At 43.8% G+C, this 19198-nt stretch overlaps 1 protein-coding gene across 8 annotated transcripts in view; it reads right to left on the reverse strand.

Annotated features, from left to right (window-relative positions):
• LOC137545747 (vitamin D3 receptor-like) overlaps positions 1-19198 on the reverse strand; it is a 310410-nt gene that overhangs the window by 91361 nt on the left and 199851 nt on the right. For all 8 annotated transcript variants that reach the window (XR_011026093.1, XR_011026091.1, XR_011026092.1 and 5 more), the window contains one exon: positions 3130-3280. Coding sequence is in view for 5 of the 8 variants with exons in the window: in XM_068267321.1 (XP_068123422.1) it covers positions 3130-3280 (151 nt within the window). In the remaining 3 variants the exon portion in view is untranslated. The remainder of the gene's footprint in view (positions 1-3129; positions 3281-19198) is intronic.

A 19198-nucleotide genomic window follows, 5' to 3' on the forward strand; every position in this document is an offset into this window, starting at 1 on the left:
TCTCTGTCCCACACACCCACTGCTACATCCTATGTGTCTCCTCTTCCCATCAACAAACACTGTCTCAATTGCAAATTTCACCTCAATCACATCCCAAACCTGTATGACACCTCATTCTTCCCTGTCTCTACCTTCAAGTCCCCCCACACAGCTTGCTCACTGTGACATCTAAACACATACAGCCGTATTAGAAATTATGCCCATGTCCAAAACTCACTAATACTACACCTATGCCCCTGCCGTCACCCCTACAACACCTCAGTGAGAGCACAATGTCCATTCCAACAACATGCACTCTCCACAACATGCCTCTGCCCACATACAAGCCTGTGCTACAAAGTGCTGCACTCCTCTTCCCTACAAGTGATCCCCATGGATGCGGCAGCTGCCCCTTCCCTTGCCACCCTCCCCTTCAGTCCCCAGATACAAGGCCAGGAAAACTAGCATGCTGCATACTTGTGGCTGGCACCCACTTGGTCAGCATGAGTTTCCCAATTAAAAGTGTGCTATGTCTTTAATAAATAGTTTACCTAAACAAACTTCTACCTAAAAAATGTGAAATACTGTTATATTCAGCAAATTAGAAATAAAGGTTCCAAAATGTTTATACTGGTTGGAGACCCATTGTCATCAGTGAGTGTTCTGCCTGTCACAACTGGCATGCATAACTGACAGAGTTACCCTTAACTTAGCCACACCAGGTGAGAGTCAAAGGGTTCCCTTTAACCACTTAATGACCAGCCAACGCCGATAGGCGGTGGCTGGTCATTTGTGGATTTCCATGAGCGGCCGTTCCATGTCAGTTCACGGCGGGGGGCTCCGTGAACAGCCTGCGAGCCTCCGATCGCGGCTCGCAGGCTAAATGTAAACACGCGGGGAAATAATCCCGTGTTTACAGCAGCGTAAAGGAGATCGGCGATACCCGGCCTCTGATTGGCCGGGGATCGCCGGCATCTGATAGGCTAAAGCCTATCCGCCAATAGAGAGGAGGGAAGGGAGGGAAAGAGAGGGAGGCGGAATATCGATGCTGAGGGGGCCCCCCCGCAAGGCACAAGCAGGCGGCGGCGATCAGACCCCACCAGCAGGATATCCCCTAGTAGGAAAAAAGGGGGGGGGGTTTAGTCTGATCGCCCTGCCTATTACCCAATCTGTACTGTGGGCTGAAGAGCCCACGCAGCACAGATCAATCAAAACTCGCCTGGTCCTTAAGTGGTTAAAGGACAAGTGAACTGAGAGGAATATCGAGGTGAACATATTTATTTCCTTTTAAACAATGCAGATTTCTGGGATATCCTGCTGATCCTCTGCCTCCCATATTTTTAGCAATAGACTCTGAACAAGCATGCAGATCAGATGCTTCTGACAGAAGTCAGACTGGATTGGATTAGATTCAGGTATGTGATTCAGACACTACTACAGCCAAAGAGATCAGCAGGATACGAGGCAACTGGTATGGTTTAAAAGGTAAAAATAATGGCAGCCTTGATAGCCTTCTCAATTCAAGTGTTTTTAAAGAGAACCCGAGGTGTGTTTGAAGAATGATATCTGCATACAGAGGCTGGATCTGCCTATACAGCCCAGCCTCTGTTGCGATCCCAAACCCCACTAAGGTCCCCCTGCACTCTGAAATCCCTCATAAATCACAGCCGTGCTGTGAGGCTGTGTTTACATCTGTAGTGTCAGTCTAGGCTGCTCCCCCGCCTCCTGCATAGCTCCGGTCCCTGCCCCCGTCCCTTCCCTCCAATCAGCGGGGAGGGAAAGGACGCAGGCGGGGACCAGAGTTCTGCAGGAGGCGGGGAGAGCAGCAGACTGACACTATAGAGATAAACACAGCCAACTCTGACAAGCTGTGTGTCAGCAGCGTGGCTGTGATTTATGAGGGATTGCAGAGTGAAGGGGGACCTTAGGGGGGTTTGGGATAGCAACAGAGGCTGGGCTGTATAGGCAGATCCAGCCTCTGTATGCAGATAACATTCTTCAAACCCACCTCGGGTTCTCTTTAAGTGTTAATTCCAAAAGCAGACCTTACCATTCCAGCATAAACAGTATTCATTCAAACAGATCAGACTAGGCTAAAAAATCCATTAGAAACAAAAGGGAAAAAAGCCCAATAGTGTAGTATGATATTGTCAATTGACCATATAAATGACAAAGGAAAGATACTTACAAAGGTGGGTTTAGAGATTGTTGTTTATAAATGTTGTAGATTCTAAAATAGCTTTATTATTGCATAATGAGCGCATTACTGTGTAACAAACACATACTTAGCCGGTTTGTTTTTGATCCTCCTAGTTACTCCTGATATAGCCTGATGAAGTAGGCAGAGACCCGTGAAAGGTGTTGCAATAATTTTGGAGTTGTGAATAAAGAGATTTTTGTTTGCTGATAAATTGACTTGTGTGAGTCTGTTTGGGGAGGTACCACCTCCCTTTTTAAATGTTTTTTAAATAATTTAATTGATTCTGGTGCCTCTGTTAAACCACCCATAGTAAAAATCCATTTGTTTATAAATAACAGATGATTCATTGCCTCGGACATGAGACTCAAAGGGCTAGTTAACAGTGCATCAGTTGCGCTGCTAAATAATTTTGCATATTAACTCACTGCCCATACAATTCTAAGGGCCTGTTCACATCTCTGCATTGTAATGGATCACATTATTCTAACTAGCTGCAAGCAGGCTCTAAATGAACGTCTATGTCCAGTCTTCATTGCAGTTTACACACATTTTAATGCTCGTGTTATGCAATGCATCACTGTAAATCCACCCAAACACTAGTGATGAAGACATGACCTCCTCAGAAAGGTAAATCACAAAATTCATATCTATCATAACAGAATGGTAAGGTTTCGAAAAATACAGCAAGTCCACCTGAATTCTACTTGGCTCCCTGGCTGCAAAGAGCTAAAAAAAACAGACATGAGACTAGAAGGCCATGAAACCTAAAAACATGGGAAGCGAGTCATGTTTCACATTTGTGCAAATGGTAGAACTAGTAGAGTTTAATCATCCAATTTGCATGTCCAGATTCGATTTTTCTAGGAATAAATAATGAAAAATACAAGCATGAATTCAGAATGTACCTTAGACCTATACCGAACCTGGGTGTTAGGTGGTTAAAAGCTCACCTGAAAAAACCTTTGCAGCCTTCACACGTCATTGCATTGAAGTGGAAACCAGTTGCTTTGTCCCCACAGACACCACAGATCCGGGGAACGTTCTTGTCAAACTCCATGTCAGTATCAGCCATGGATGGGCCTGCTGCCATGTAATCCATTGCTGAAAAACAAGAAGACAACATTTATCATTAACATACGTAACATTATATTTCTTATGAGTCCCTAACCTACAGCCTGCTACATAACAGGAGCTGGAGAAGCCTACTTGCCTGTGACTCCCCCCCCCCCCCCCTGCATGTGACCCGCACTAGTGGCCAGAACCTGCTACCTTCGCCAGACTTCCACACCCACAGCGATGCGCCTGCGCACTACAGCGGCACACACACACACCTGGACGCAGAAACCAGGCAAGTTATTAGGTAGGAAAAGGCTTTACGCAGTAGTGCTTCCAATGGGCTTTCTAATTGTCACTGATGTTCACTTCAAGACAGTTGTTCTTTAAGTCAAACCATGCTTAGAAAGTAGACTGGGGCTGATTCAGAGAGACAGGAGTAAAGGCTGGAGCAAAAATTCCCTTAGGTTTCAGATTGTAAATTAAATGAGAATATACATTACTATGCGCAACCGCACCCTTCATACTTTTTGGTCTCACTTTTTGTCTTGATAATCAGCTTTTCTTCTCAGTGACTCCATCTCCCTATTATTCCCAAAAAGCCACCAAACCTGCTCTCCATTATGGAAACCGATAGATACCAGGAGATTATGGACCCGCTTGTCCTCTAGCTTAGTCACTCCCAAATCCAGGACTTTTCCCGAGCAGCTCCTCTCCTTTGGAACCCTCTCCCACAGCCACTCCATTATACTCTGAGCCTTGAAATCTCCAAACATTCTCTCAAAACACACTGTTCAGACAAGCCCATAATTAGCAGTGGAGGCTCACTGCTTGCTCTAACTCCTCTGTGTCCTTCCCTAATTCCTTCAACCCATTACTCCCTAGATTGTAAGCTTGCAAGGACAGGGACCTCCTCCTAGTGTTTCTTATTCTGGTGTAATTGATCATATGAACATGCACCAATACTGGTGATGTCTCAAACCACTCATCAATATTGTCTGTATTTGTAGTGCTGGTTGTCCTGATTGTACAGAGTTTTGAACCTCTCATGTATCTATGTTCCCTACTACTTATTTTGTCCAATGTACAGCGAAGATATTGGTGCTATATAATCAAACAAGGCAAAACTAACAGCGACCAGGATGATAAGTGAATTTGAATGATGTATATAAGCAAAGTGTATAGAAGCAAAGAGGTGCACAGCATACCTTTTTTACAAGGAAATGTGCTTTGATTGCCACTGCAGTACAACTTGCTTCCTGCCCTACCTAGAATTAGCTGCAGGGCAGATCAACCAGGAGTGAAGCTCATCTCTTACAATCATCCCATAGATTACTTGGAAGCTTAGCAGGAGGACCTCAAACAGCACATTATATGTATAAAGCATATGGCTAAAAACCTCCCACATTCAAATGCCTAGGAATATTTTTCTCTCAAGTCATGTGCTTATGAATGGATGTCTGATGTCTACAGATGGAACATTCCGCTAGAAAGGAACAAAATGTAATCACTACGTTCATCACCACATATCTCACTATGAAAACTGCTTTCAGATGCGTACCATAGAATAGAAAACACTTCACTACTCTGACCAAATAATTAATCAATTGGCAGCCAGTGCCTTTGCTTGTATGGCTGCACCACTAATCACAAAACAGATCCAATAATGTATCCAATGAGTCAAGAAGACACTCCACTGGCTGTAAAACTGCCTGAATGGGAGCCAAAACACCATCTTGACTCCCATAAACATGTTGTTTTGACTCCCTTATAAGGAGAATTCCAAACACTGTAGTAGGGTGCCTCCGTGATCACTGGATTCTCTAGATACTTACAACTGTATTTTTAGTGCAGACAACTGTGATCAGAGTGGAGATCCACAATCCTCACCCTGCACTAAATCTCTCCTTCACAAGTCTCTCATAAGAGCAGCCTCCCTTCCCCTTCATACTCCCCCAACACTTGTAAACACAGTAATGAGAAACAGTGTAAGGAGACTAAAAAACAAAACATTGTACATCTGTACATATGAGTAATGATGTCCTCGTGTTATTAATATCATTGATGTTGAAGCATAAGTTCTGGCCACCACTCAGCCTAGATGTGCATCCACTAAAACAGCGGTAGTGAACCTCGGCTCTCCAGCTGTGATAAAACTACAAATCCCCGCATGCATTTGCATTTATTAATCACAACTGAGGCTGTCAGACTCCTACAATGCATTGTGGAACTTGTAGTTCCTTAACAGCTGGGGAGCCAAGGTTCCCTACCCCTGCACTAAAAAGTATTAAAAAGTAATTGCATCTTATGGGTTCCCTCGTGAGAGGAGGAACTTAGCCAGGCTGGAGCACACATCATTTGATGTTTATCATGTGATGTTGGACAAAAGCCTGATGTCTGCCTGGGTACATACTTACTGATGAGTAGATAGGGCAGTGTTTGTACCTATATTAGCACTGGTAAGCAGCCAGATAGTTTAAGTTTATTTTGTACAGATGCCATGATGCAGTCTTCTTGTTTGTTGCCGTTGTTGTAAAAATGTTCTTGTATTAAAAATAAAGAATCTTAGGGGCGTGGCCTATGCATGGCGGAGTGAGGACACGTTTTCTGGAGCTCCCGCTGCCTCGCTGCTTAACCAGCCTTATAGCTCCAACAAAAGCACCCCAAACATCACATGGGACCCCCTAAGAAGAAGGGGAAGAAGAGATCGCCTAGACACCGCAGCTTGGCACACATCCTCTGCTTCCTGAAATCCCTGGAACGGAGACTGGAAGAGGCAGAAGGAGACAACATGGCATCTCCACGAAACTAACAAAGAGCCTCACCTACTCCTCCGAAGCACCAGAGAGGCTCTCCCGCTGAGCAAGGCGCACACAGCGTGCCTCTAACCAGGTCAGTCCCCGCCTCACCCACACTCTCTGAGGCAGACCGCACGCTTAAGCTGCGGTCACCGTCATTGTCCTCACCGCGACAGGGAGGGAATCATTCCGACCTTACCACGGGACAGCCCAGCTCCTCTTACTTCACTTCACCGTCCCTAGCAAAGTCAGGATCCGCTAACCAAACTGCACAACAGCGGACACCAGACGCGGAACACAGCACAGGAGTGGATCCTTCTAGATCACAGGCCGCAAACGCTGGGCGCCATCTTAGCTCAGGCCCTCCATCTCCTGTAGTCTCTGTAAGCTCCGATTCCTGCATTGAGGTGGACCTGCAGGAATATATTCGGTCCCTGCCAACTAAACTGGACTTTGAGAGGTTTATACTTCGTATGGAGGAGGTATATAAAAGGGAGATGACAGAGTTTCGCCAGGAGGTAGGCCAGATAGTACACCGGGTGGAAGAGGTGGAAAAGAGGCAGGATTCAGTAGAAGACAGAATGGATAAACAGGAAAGGGCCATTGCGGATAATTCTCAGAATATTAATGCCATATATTTAAAAATGGACAATATAGAAAATAGGCATAGACGTAATAATATAAAGATCAGAGGAATCCTTGAATCAACTTAACCACCTGAGATTATGCCGACAGTGGAGGGGCTCTTCAAACAGATTTTGGGTGTATCTGATGACCACAAAATAGAGATTGATAAAGCACATAGAGCGTTGGGCCCCCTCCTTACCAACCCACCTAGACAAAGAGATATAATCTGTCGAGTTCATTTTTATAAAGAGAAAGAGGCTATCATGACTGCGGCCCGGAGACAGGGAGAGATTGACTTTGATGGGGCCAAGATCCAACTTATGGCTGACATCTCTACTCTCACTTACCAACTCAGAAGAGCGATCCGCCCTCTCCTGGAAGCCTTGCGGGATAAGGACATTAGCTACCACTGGGGTTACCCTTTTGCACTTCACATTTCACATGAAGGCAGATCTATGATTTTCAAAAAACCAAGTTATCTATCAAAGATTCGCTCGACCTTTGATTTTCCACCAATCAATATCTCAGATTGGCCTCTATCTCAATCTCAAGAAACCTCGGCCCTTCCCCATTTTTATATTTTATTTGTACTGTATTCAGTGGCATATTTGGCCATTAGGAAGGTTTTTGGGTACTGCCTCTTTACTTTAGCATATGAAGGGTTCTGCTTCTGTGGTATTCTTATAAGGTTGAAGAGTCGTGGATGGCCTAACTGGGTCTTCATAAATAGGTTAATAGTCGTTGTTCCCCTTTAATTGGTTGAATTTATCTCTTCTATGGCAAAATTAGTCATATTATGCACTGTAAATTTGCAACATGTTGAGAAATGTTAAGTGAGCTATTGTTCTGTTCATATAAGTTACGGTGAGGCGGGGAAGCACCTCCGCTATGTGTTCCCACATTCCCCAGATCAGAGCTCCTACCAGGAGTGCTGTTTTTAGCATTCTGGAGGGTGCACAAATTGTTTCTGATCAAAACTGGAGAACAAGGGATAATGGTACACGAGTACCAAACTTCTCTATATATGTTTTGTTTTTGTCTGTTTTTCTATGTAGGTTTTCTTTTTTCCTCTCAGATATTTGTGTTTTTTCTTTCTTCAAAGCTGCTAATGATCACCTCCCCATGTCTTACAATACACCTTACGGGTCAACTAAAAGTGGCATGATAATCCTTAAAATTCTTCCCTATTCAAGATGGCAGAATGTGTAATTGCAACATTTAATGTTAAAGGTTTCAATGTTCCCCAGAAGCGGTCCCAAGTTTTACATCATTTCCATAAACAGAAAACCTCCATCCTTGCTTTGCAGGAAACACACTTTAGAGCGGATTCCATCCCTAACATTAAATCAAAATGGTATGACAGATGGTTTCAGAGTCCTAATCCAGATGGGAAATCTAAGGGGGTATCTGTGGGCCTTCGTAAATCCTTTAAAGCTTCCTTCATAGATATGTTGTCAGATCCATAAACAAATATATATTTGTTTATAAATATCGAAATAGATAATGTGAAATACACTATAGCCAACTTATACCTCCCCAATCAATATCAGACCCAAAAACTTTCTTCCTTTCTCAATAAGCTGATTCCCTTTGCAAAAGGCCATATTATTCTCTGTGGAGATTTTAACTTTTGCTTAAATCCTCATTGGGACTCCTCATCCCAGAAATCACCTATCCCAGCTAAAGCCCTATCCTAGTTACGTCATAAACTACACTCATACTCCCTAGTCGATTCCTGGAGGACACTACATCCCAACGAGCGTGATTACACGTTCTACTCCCATATTCATAGATCTCATAGCCATATAGTTTATATTATGGTCCCCCAATTTCTGTTGGATAGAAATATGCAGTCCTCTATAGGGAACAGGGTTTGGTCTGATCATGCCCCAGTATATTGCTCCTTCTTGGTCGGAAAACCAGGGAACTCTTTATATGCTTGGATACTTAATGATAATCTACTTAAAGACCCTACATGTGTAACTGATATTAAACGAACCATTGAACTCTTTATTCAAGATCATAGTAAAGATGAAACAGCTCCAAGCATGAAATGGGAAGCTCTTAAGTGCACTTAGCGTGGAACTCTGATCTCCCATGGTTCTAGGATCAAGAAGGAAAGAGGAGCTCAGATTAAAGCATTATTTCTTAAAGTAGCCACACTCGAGGATGATCTTAAAAGGAACCCGTCCCCACTAATAGAGCTAGAACTATTACTAGGCATAATCTATCTCGGCTTGATGAAAAATCCCTATCTGATAGAATGCGCCTTAGGGGAATGATTTATGAGCATGGGGGTAAGTGTGGTCGTTTCCTGGCCCGTTATTTACACCCGAGGACTAGCACCTCAAACATTTTGTCTATTACAAAATCAAATGGTACTAAAGTGTTCAAAACATCTGAAATTGCTGATACATTTAAGCACTACTATGAATCTCTTTATAATGCGTCCATCGGATTTTAAAAGTCGTTTAGACGCTTATCTTAAAAACAACAAGTTACCCTCTATCCCTCCTGAACTTCAGGAAGAATTAGACGAAGACATCTCCATTCAGGAATTGATGGAATGTATCAAAGCCACTAAATCAAGTAAAAGCCCTGGCCCGGACGAATTCACGGGCTCTTTTTATAAGAAATTTGGATCACTGTTATCTCCTCTGATGCTACCAGCATTTAATCACTTAAGGACCGGGCTTGTTTCTTCAGATCTGTGCTGCGTGAGCTCTCCAGCCCACAGCACAGATCGTGTGGCCGGGCGACCAGACTCCCCCCCCCCCCCCCTTTTACCCCACTAGGGGGATGTCCTGCCAGGAGGTTCTGATCGCCGCCGGCTATTTGTGGGCTTCTCAACGCCCCCCTCCGCAGCGATTCCCAGCCTCAGTCCCTTTCCCTCCCTCTCCCTTATGCTATGGGCGGCACATAGGCCTGAACGATTTTAGGTAAAGATTGAATTGCACGACTTCTGTTAGAAATTGCAATGGATAAGCACGTTGATGGGAAGTATGAGTAGCCCCAGTATCGGTGCCCTCAGTATAGTCTAGCCAGCTTTAGGTGCCCCAGTAATGGTAGCTAACTATAGGTGCCCCAGTATAGGTAGGCCAGCTATAAGTGCACCATGTTAGTCAGTATAGGTGCTGCAGAGATAGATAGTCTCCTCCTCACCGCTGCTGGTACCTTCTCTGGCTCCCGGCCCTCTCAAGAAAGTCCCGATCCGCCTCGCCGCATTGCCGTGCTGTCCCCCATCACAACACACTTTTCTTCCAGCACAACCACCCCGTATATGACACACCTGTCTCCCAGCATGATTGCCCCCAGCACATGACACACCTGTCTCCCAGCACAAGTCCCCCCCATCACGAACACTAGCCCAACACATGACACACCTGTTCCCATACACTACTCTTCCCCCCCCCCCCCCACCATATGGCACACCTGTTACACAGGACAACACACTTTCCCCGACCACGACCCCCCCTTCCCCCAGAAAATGACACGCCTGTCCCCCAGCACAACTCCCCCCCTCCAAAACATGACACCTGTCCCCATACACGACTCTTCCCCCCCCCCACCATGTGACACACCTGTCCCCCAGCATGATTCCCCCCCCCCCAAGCACGGCACACCTGTCCCCTAGCACGACTCTTCCAAGCCCCCCTCCCAACTCCGCTCAAATGACACACCTGTACCACTGCACTGACCTCCTCCTTCAGCACAGGAACCCCAGCAGGTGGTGCGTGATTGGCAGACTCTGCTACCCTGGACGAGCCCCCAGGGTGATTAGCAGCTCGGTCGGGAGTGAAGGAAATGACGGCGTTCTGCACATTTCTTCTTGCGGAATGCTCTCTCTCCTCACAGCGCTTTGAGTACGCACGGAGAGAGAGCTGCAGAGGATCCTGTGATCAGCGCATCACATGACCAGCAGCGCCCCATTATGTGGCCGGGAGCGCCGCTCTCCTCTCTCAGGCCTGGCTCTTCTCCCATCTGCTTGAGCGCGGCAATGGGGCGCCGCGGATTTTATGGCGAACGGGGCTGTGAGATGGAGCAGAGATGATATCAGCGGCACCGCGGAAAACCGCCCAGCTTGACGATCCCAAGATCGTCTTACTGCTGATCACAATTTCGGTTTCAAAACCGAAAATCGTTCAGCCCTAGCGGCTTCAGCCTATCAGATGCCGGCGATCCCCGGCCAATCAGAGGCCGGGGATCGGCGATCTGCTTTACGGCGCTGCTGCGCAGCAGCGCCGTATGATGTATACAGTGGGGATTTCTTCCCCGCATGTTTACATTTAGCCTGCGAGCCGCGATCGGAGGCTCGCAGGCTGTTCACGGAGACACCCTCGAGCCGCCGTTTCCATGGGAAACCACTTACGACCTGCCGCCGCCTATCGGCGTTAGGCGGTTGTTAAGTGGTTAATCATATCTCTAGAGAACAAACCTTCCCCCCACAAGCCCTCACTACACACATCACAGTAATACCTAAACCTGATAAAGATAGCTCTCTGTGTTCCAATTACCGCCATATCTCATTGATAAACCTAGATCTAAAATTCTATTCTAAAATGCTAGCAGAAAGATTAAAACCCCTTCTCATCGAAATTATACACAACAATCAAACAGGATTTGTGATTAAAAGAGAGGCTAGAGATAATACCCTCAAAACAATCTCTATTATCCACAGAGCTCAACGCACCAAGATACCTCTTTGTATGGTTTCAGTTGACACGGAGAAGGCATTCGACAGGGTACATTGGCAGTTTTTGAAAGGTTCACTATCCCAACTGGGACTCGGACCAAAATTTATTGAGAGAGTAATGGCATTGTATAGTAATCCTTTGGCTAGGGTCAAAATCAATGGGACCCTGTCGGATGCCTTCCGGGTGCGAAATGGAACTAGGCATGGGTGCCCCCTGTCTCCCCTTTTATACGTGATTTGTATGGAGCATTTAGCAGTGGCACTCCGGAAAAACTCATCCATCCAGGGCATCCAATGTGGGTTTTCACAAGTTAAATTGGCCCTCTTTGCTGACGATTTATTGCTCTATATTTTCAATCCTAATATAGCATTCCCACATATATTACAAGAACTGTCAGTATATGGTTCATTAAGCAACTTTAAAATAAATATATCCAAAACTGAAGTCCTCAACATAACCCTCCCCGAAAAGGTGGTCCAGCATCTGTCAACTTCATTCCCCTTTAAATGGCAACACACCAAGATTAAATATTTAGGGGTGTTTATCTCTAAAAATCCCAATGATTTGTTTCAGCTTAATTTTCCGCCCCTAATATCTAAAATTTGCAACGATTTGGAACGCTGGAGAACATTACACCTCTCATGGTCCAGTAGAATTGAAGATGGACGTTTTACCAAAACTCCTTTATGTTATGCAGGCCCTGCAAGTGTGGCTACCCAGCCTTATTCTCAAAAAGATCCAGAAAAGCTTCTTGAATTTGTGTGGGACAAGAAACCACACCGTATTAACTCAAAATTACTCAGCCGCCCTAAAGAAGGAGGAGGAATGGGTTTCCCGGGTATTCTGGCATATTATCATGCAGTTCTTTTAACACAGATAGTGGACTGGTTTCAGTGTAGACAATGTAAACAATGGGTTTTGCGGGATGCGGCATTCTCGGAATGTGATCCAAGAGCTCTATTGTGGGTAAAGCCAATCTCGAGGCCTAAGAAGGATTCATTAGCCCTTGCCCCACAAGTAATCCTTAAAGGATGGGATTTGATTAGAGAAACTTTTAAACTATCTACGATTCCAAGTCCTCTTATGTCCTTAATCAACAATCCTCATCTTGCAATAGGCCTCCATACTAACTCCTTTCTGGGCTGGGATCGTGAATACTGGCCTCAGGTTCGCCATATTTTAGGAGCAAATAATATTCTGCAGTGGGAAAATCTTGGCAACCCTGACAATAGACCTAATATTAACTGGTTCACCTGGAGACAATTAAGAGCTTTTTATAGCTCTCTTTCCCCTAAATCTAATATACATAGGGGCCTTGCTTCCTTTGAAAACCTATGTTCATCCTCAAACACAGAACATAAAATCTCTCTCCTATATTCTGAGATTGTCTGTATATCCAGCACAGGCCATCTTCTTTGTATAACTACAAAATGGGACACTGACTTAGGGGAAAATCTTAAGGATGAGCAATGGGAAAATTTTCTGTTGACTCATAAATCCTCCATTTTCTCCTCCTTCCAGGAAAGGAACTACAAAATTCTAACAAGGTGGTATAGATTCCCCTCTCTGACCGCTAAATATGGAAGGGGTGATTCTGATACATGCTGGCAATGCCAAAGACATATAGGCACATATTTCCACATCTAGTGGGACTGTCCAATGATAAGGAAGTTTTGGAGATTGATGTTTGACTTAAACAATTCTCTGTATTCAGAAAACCTCCCATTTAAACCAACAATAGCTCTACTGAATTTATACCCAGGGAAAATATCTTAAGCTAAGAAAATCCTGACAGGAACGTTAATGATTATAGCTAAATTATGAATTGCACGTAATTGGAAAAGTTCTAACATCCCAACCATTAATCAGATTTTCTTTGAACTAAACGAGATCTGTAGACTGGATGATCTTTTTCATAGTGCTCATGACCGGAATGAAGCATTCACTAAAAAATGGGCGGTTTGGTACGAATACATAGAGTAGGATCAAGCTAAAGCCCTCCTTTCTGGGGTTTCATCTTTAGAGGCAAGTTTCAACATGGGCGTTCCTGTTTACTCTCAACACGTTACTTAAGTCCTTAAAATAAGGATGTAATTCTACATATTTTTATTGAACATGCCATTATGAGTCAATCTCATATACATTTTGACTCAATAACACTCCTAATATGAATACTATGGAGTAGGTGTGCAATACAGGCAACTTTGTCTCTGTCCTTTTCTAGAGGTCTCTTTACTAAAGACCTCTTTCCATTACACTCGCTTTCCCCCCTTCTATGTTCCCTCTTTCTTGCTTTTTCTTGTCTCTTTCTTGCTTTCCATCCACCCCTTTTTATCTAGCCGTCTTCTTAAATATCTGGAAAGCCAACAACTGTATAATAAGTGTGTAAGCGAATTTGTAACAATGTTATGACGGTTAACTATGTTCTCTCTTATATTGTTTTATAAGCAATAAGTACTATAAGACAAATAGTTAAATAAGTCAAGGATGTTGGATGTTTTCTAGACTTTGTCTATATGTTCTTTATGTCTTTATTTGTATGAAAATGTTTTCAATAAAAAGTTTTATTACAAAAAATCTGATCGGACATGCTGGAAAAATCTTTATATTCGATCTAACGGAATAATCGAACTAAATCTAATCGAAAAAAAAAGTTGTACCATGTATGGGCACCTTTAGTCTGATGCACTAAGCATTCTAGTGCATATGGAGAAAAATGTATGGGAAAAAAAAAGTATGAAAAAAAATTATTAACAGCGCTCACACAATTAGAAACCATGCAGTTCAAATAGTCCACCATGCAAGAAATGCAGACTACATACTCTCCCCGCAAACAATAGTTATCTAGGTGGAGAGTGCATTGTAACTGTCAGTGGAGCGCTCTCAATCCTTATCACAGTTCAGGAAAAAACACAGAGTGGCGCTCAATGCTGGATAATGACTACTCAGGTGCATATATGCTGGCAATTCACAAAGCTGTGATAAATGCTATCACAGCCGTGATAAACTTATCACGCGGGTTAGTGCGCGTACAGGTTTGCAAGCATAATAGCAAAGGTTTGCGCGCATTAACTTTCCCAGTTCACGTGCTAACCCATATGTTAGCGTGTGAACGGGAAAGTTTATACGCGCAAACCTTTACTAACCCGCGTGATAAGTTTATCACGGCTGTGATAGCATTTATCACAGCTTTGTGAATCGAGCCCATTCAGTGATACCACACACACTTTAACCAAATAGTTTTTAGTAAAGGCATGGGCCCTCCCTCAACAAGAATTCCATGCACACAAAGCATGTAAAACTGGGGGTGGGCTTCAAAACTGGAAGCGATGTAGTCCTCCTATCCATGGAGAAGGGAAGTTTGGCCCCAGAAACAGAGAGGTTATGTTCTAATAGCTATTTCTCCATCACTGGTGATGTCTGGGTTCTATGGGCAAATCCCTTTGCCTGAAGGGGTGCTCACACATAGTGTTTATCGTGCTATCTGATCACCTTGAATTCCGAGCTTGGCTGCTGGTGGCTTATAAGGCATTTTATGACAAGTTATTAAAATATTACCTAGGAAAAAAATTCAGGAGAAAAAGTGAATTGCAGCATATGGGCACCTATTTGTTTATCTCATGCAGTAACTCTCCTAAGGTAAAAGACAAGCTTTGTTAATCTACTAATATTGAATTAAATGGGTATAACGTGTATATCAATTTGTAAATATAATATATTTTATTGAATACAGAAAATTGATAAAAGACAAACAAAGTTAAAACCAGGGCAAGTTGCGGAGCCTAAGATCTGCATACCTGTGCGATATAAGTATTTACATGCACACATGCCACACGCACTGCACACACTCACTAAGTACAAAAAATGGTGGTACCACCTCCCAAATCAAAAAAATCCCCCTGGCTGTCCCATAGTGTCAGGGATAGGAGGCCCTACAGAACGTTTAGGCAAGTACATTGATGAACGCCTAAAACCCATTGTCAGCCAACTTCCGTCCTTTGTCCTGGACACAAGGAGTCTTTTGAAGGCCCTTACTGAGGTCGCGGTCCCCCCGGGGTCCCTCCTTGTGGGAATCGATGTTGAATCATTATACACTTCGGTTCCTCATGGGGAGGGACTCCGGGCTGATATGCTAATTTACCTAATTTACCTAATTTACATGTCGTTTAACCAACTTGATAATGGACAATGGACTGGATAGAACAATGGACTAGATTTCGGCTGCTTACACACAGGGACGTTACAGGCGCACGTTAGTGCAGCCTGTAACGCTCCCCCAACGCACAGCAATGTAACACAAGTGGGCTGTTCACACTGCCCACGTTGCGTTACATGTAACGCTGCACGTTCTTCTGAAAGTGCAGCATACTATAGCGTTACAGCGGCTTAAGCCGCGTTAGACTGTTTGCACATGCTCAGTCATGTTGGGGAGGAGCGGAGAGCGGCCAGGCACATGGCTAATTAATATTCACTGCACGTTGTGACGTGCAGTGTTTACTTCCTGGTGTGGCCGCTCTGTGCGACGATTGGCCGGCGGGACCACGTGATGCCGCATGCGTCCAAGAGTACGCATCACGGCATCACGGACGCCAGGGTGAGCTGCACAACGCGGCTCACTCTGACGTCCACATCGAAGAGCACTAGGCCCTGCGTTAGGTGCACGTTATGCGACCTTAACGTAGCACCTAACGCAACGTCTTGGTGTGCAAGTAGCCTAAATGAATGATCAAACAACTTGTTGTTTGAACATCTATTAGTTAGACAAATGACTTGAAGTCGTTTGTACACATGTACAGACCTAAGGGCCAGTGCACACCAAAAACCTCTAGCAGGTCCGCAAAACGCTAGAGGTTTTTGAAGCAGATTTTCTGAGCGATTCCTAGGCATGTCTAGAGTGCATTTTTTTGGAGCGTTTTTGTGTAGCTGATTTCATATATCGCTACAGTAAAGCTGTTACTGAACAGCTTCTGTAACAAAAAACGCCTGGAAAAGGCTCCGATCTAGCGTTTTTCAGAGCGTTTTTCCACTTTCCTATACTTTAACATTGAGGCAGAAACACCTCAGAAATCTCAAAAATGCTGCAGCCCCCGAGTTTGCGTTTGTGGAAAAAACAAACCGCTCTGGTGTGCACCAGCCCATTGAAATACATTACCTAAGCAGTTTTCAAACAGCTAGCGTTTTTAAAAACACTCCAGAACCGCTCTGGTGTGCACCAGCCCTAACAGTCGTTTGAACGACAGTTGGTCCAACAAATCCGCTCAGCGGATCGGGCAAACCTGCTGTTATCAGTCACTCGACAACTCGTACACACGTCTAACTTGTCGTTCAAACGACAAGTCGGACGACAAGTAGTTCGAAAAAGTTGGACATGTGTACGTACCTTAAAGAGGAATTCCAGTGAAAATAATGTAATAAAAAAGTGCTTCATTTTTACAATAATTATGTATACATGATTTAGTCAGTGTTTGCCCATTGTAAAAGCTTTCCTCTCCCTGATTTACATTCTGACATTTATCACATGGTGACATTTTTACTGCTGGCAGGTGATGTCACTGGAAGTAGCTGCTGCTTGGTTTTTTGGCAGTTGGAAACAGCTATTTCCCACAATGCAATGAGGTTCACAGACAGGAAACTGCCAGGACCATGGTCCTCACAGTTTCCTGTGGGAGGGGTTTCACCACAATATCAGCCATACAGAGCCCCCGATGACCCGTTTGTGAAAAGGAATAGATTTCTCATGTAAAAAAGGGTATCAGCTACTGATTGGGATGAAGTTCAATTCGTGGTCATGGTTTCTCTTTAAGTGAGCCTTAATTTTATTCTCTTTATACGTAGCTTGTTTAAGATAATAACAAAAGTGATAAACTGAAAAAAGTCTACCCTGAACAAAAATATTTGGGTACATCTACAGTTTTTATCCAACCATTTCTAATCAGAATGGATAACGCCAGCTCCCTTTCTGGGGGGGGGGGGGGGGGGGGGGCTTATCTGCACTTCCTGTGGCATTACAGTATTGCTGCTTATGAGGTTACAAAATATAGGTTGCTACATACAGTACATTGTTACAGTCTTTAGTCTGAGTGAGGATTTTATTTCAAGGAGACTTCAAAGCAGCCAATGAGGACTCAGGAGGACTCATTGTGACCATACTTTCTAAGCATTAGTTTGTTGATCTAGGCAAAGGTCTGCAGTGCTTTAGCATTCTTTCATTCCCATTATCCCTGCACGATTAATTCTGAACAGTGTGCTATTTTATAGACCTAGTGTGTACTGAATATTACAACCACTTTAACTATCAGAACACTTTCCTAACACAAAATACACCTGACCTTTACAAATCTCTTAATGGCATAACAAAGGGAGGGACAAACTAACTTCTAACACAGAAATCACATCTATGCAGTCACTGTGAGTGGTGAGATGGCACCTTTTATCAACCATTACAAACTTACAAACTTACAAACTCAAAGTGCAATTTAAAATGGAATGTGTTTTCTCACTGAAGCACACAGACTAACACAATGCCTTAGCTGACAATATTTCTATAGTAGCTCCATGTTAACTCTGTACTCTATCAATAAGGTGTCATTCAACAAAAAACAGCACAGCTTGCATTACCACAGCAAAAAATAGCACTTTTATTGGCACAGGATTTGTATGAATAAATATAAACAATGTCAAAGATTCACATTTAATTCATACAGGTCAGTAAACAGAACGTGCTGCTGTATTGCGCTCATGGTACTTGCGTGTACGTCAGGCTTTTTGAAGCCATTTGCAGAAACATTTGTTTTGTTTCTTCGATTTGTCTCTGTGACAAAGAGGTCCTGTCTGGCCTCAAAATATTACATTTTGCATCCATACTCTTATACCCCTTGACCCCTTAGATTGTAAGCCTTTATGTCAGGGCGGCCTACTTCCCCATGTGCTCATCTCCACCACCATATGGATTAAGGGCCCTTTTTCTACCAATAGCATCATATTTTCAGAATGCCATAATCGCAGTGTAGCTTTTCCACCAATGTAATTTTAGACCGATTGCAAAAGCAATGCTTGCTGTATTTTCTGCACAATTTCAATTGGCCCATTTCAGGTTTTAAAATAGCCGCCACGAATTGCCAGTAAAAAATGCACTTGTATATAATGTTGAAAATTGTGATCGGCATCGGCTGGCAATTGTGATTTTGAGTGTGAAAGGCTCTCAGTAACTCATATCCTATATCCATCCCTACATTGCCATCTGCGTACCATTGTTTCACTATTTTGGAGTCAATTAACAAAACTTCTCATAAATGACTTATTTTTCACCTAATTAATAATAATAACAACCTTTCAGCACATTTACAAGCAAAACAATCATTCAAAGTGTTCCTGATTAATTTCACTTCAATTTGACTTTTCTTACCTTAACCACTTAAAGGGAAGGTCCAAGCAAAAAAAAAAAAACGAGTTTCACTTTCCTGGGGCTTCTACCAGCCCCATGCAGCCATCCTGTGCCCTCGTAGTCACTCACTGCTGCTCCAGTCCCCCGCTGGCAGCTTCCTGACCTCGGAGGTCAGGGCCGAATTGCGTACATTTTTACACATTCCCGCTAGTGCAGGAACATTAACACATACATTTTTACGCGTTAGTGGTGCAACGCGTACATTTTTGTTCCTGCACTAGCTGGAATGCCTAAAAATGTATGCAATGTGGCCCTGACCTCCGAGGTCAGAAAGCTGCCAGCGGGGGACTGGAGCAGCAGTGAGTGACTACGAGGGCTCAGGATGGCTGCATGGGGCTGGTAGAAGCCCCAGGTAAGAGAAACTCATTTTTTTTTTTTGCTTGGACCTTCCCTTTAAGGACCA

Source organism: Hyperolius riggenbachi, chromosome 2 (genome assembly GCF_040937935.1).
Source record: "Hyperolius riggenbachi isolate aHypRig1 chromosome 2, aHypRig1.pri, whole genome shotgun sequence".
NCBI classification, from domain to species: domain Eukaryota; kingdom Metazoa; phylum Chordata; class Amphibia; order Anura; family Hyperoliidae; genus Hyperolius; species Hyperolius riggenbachi.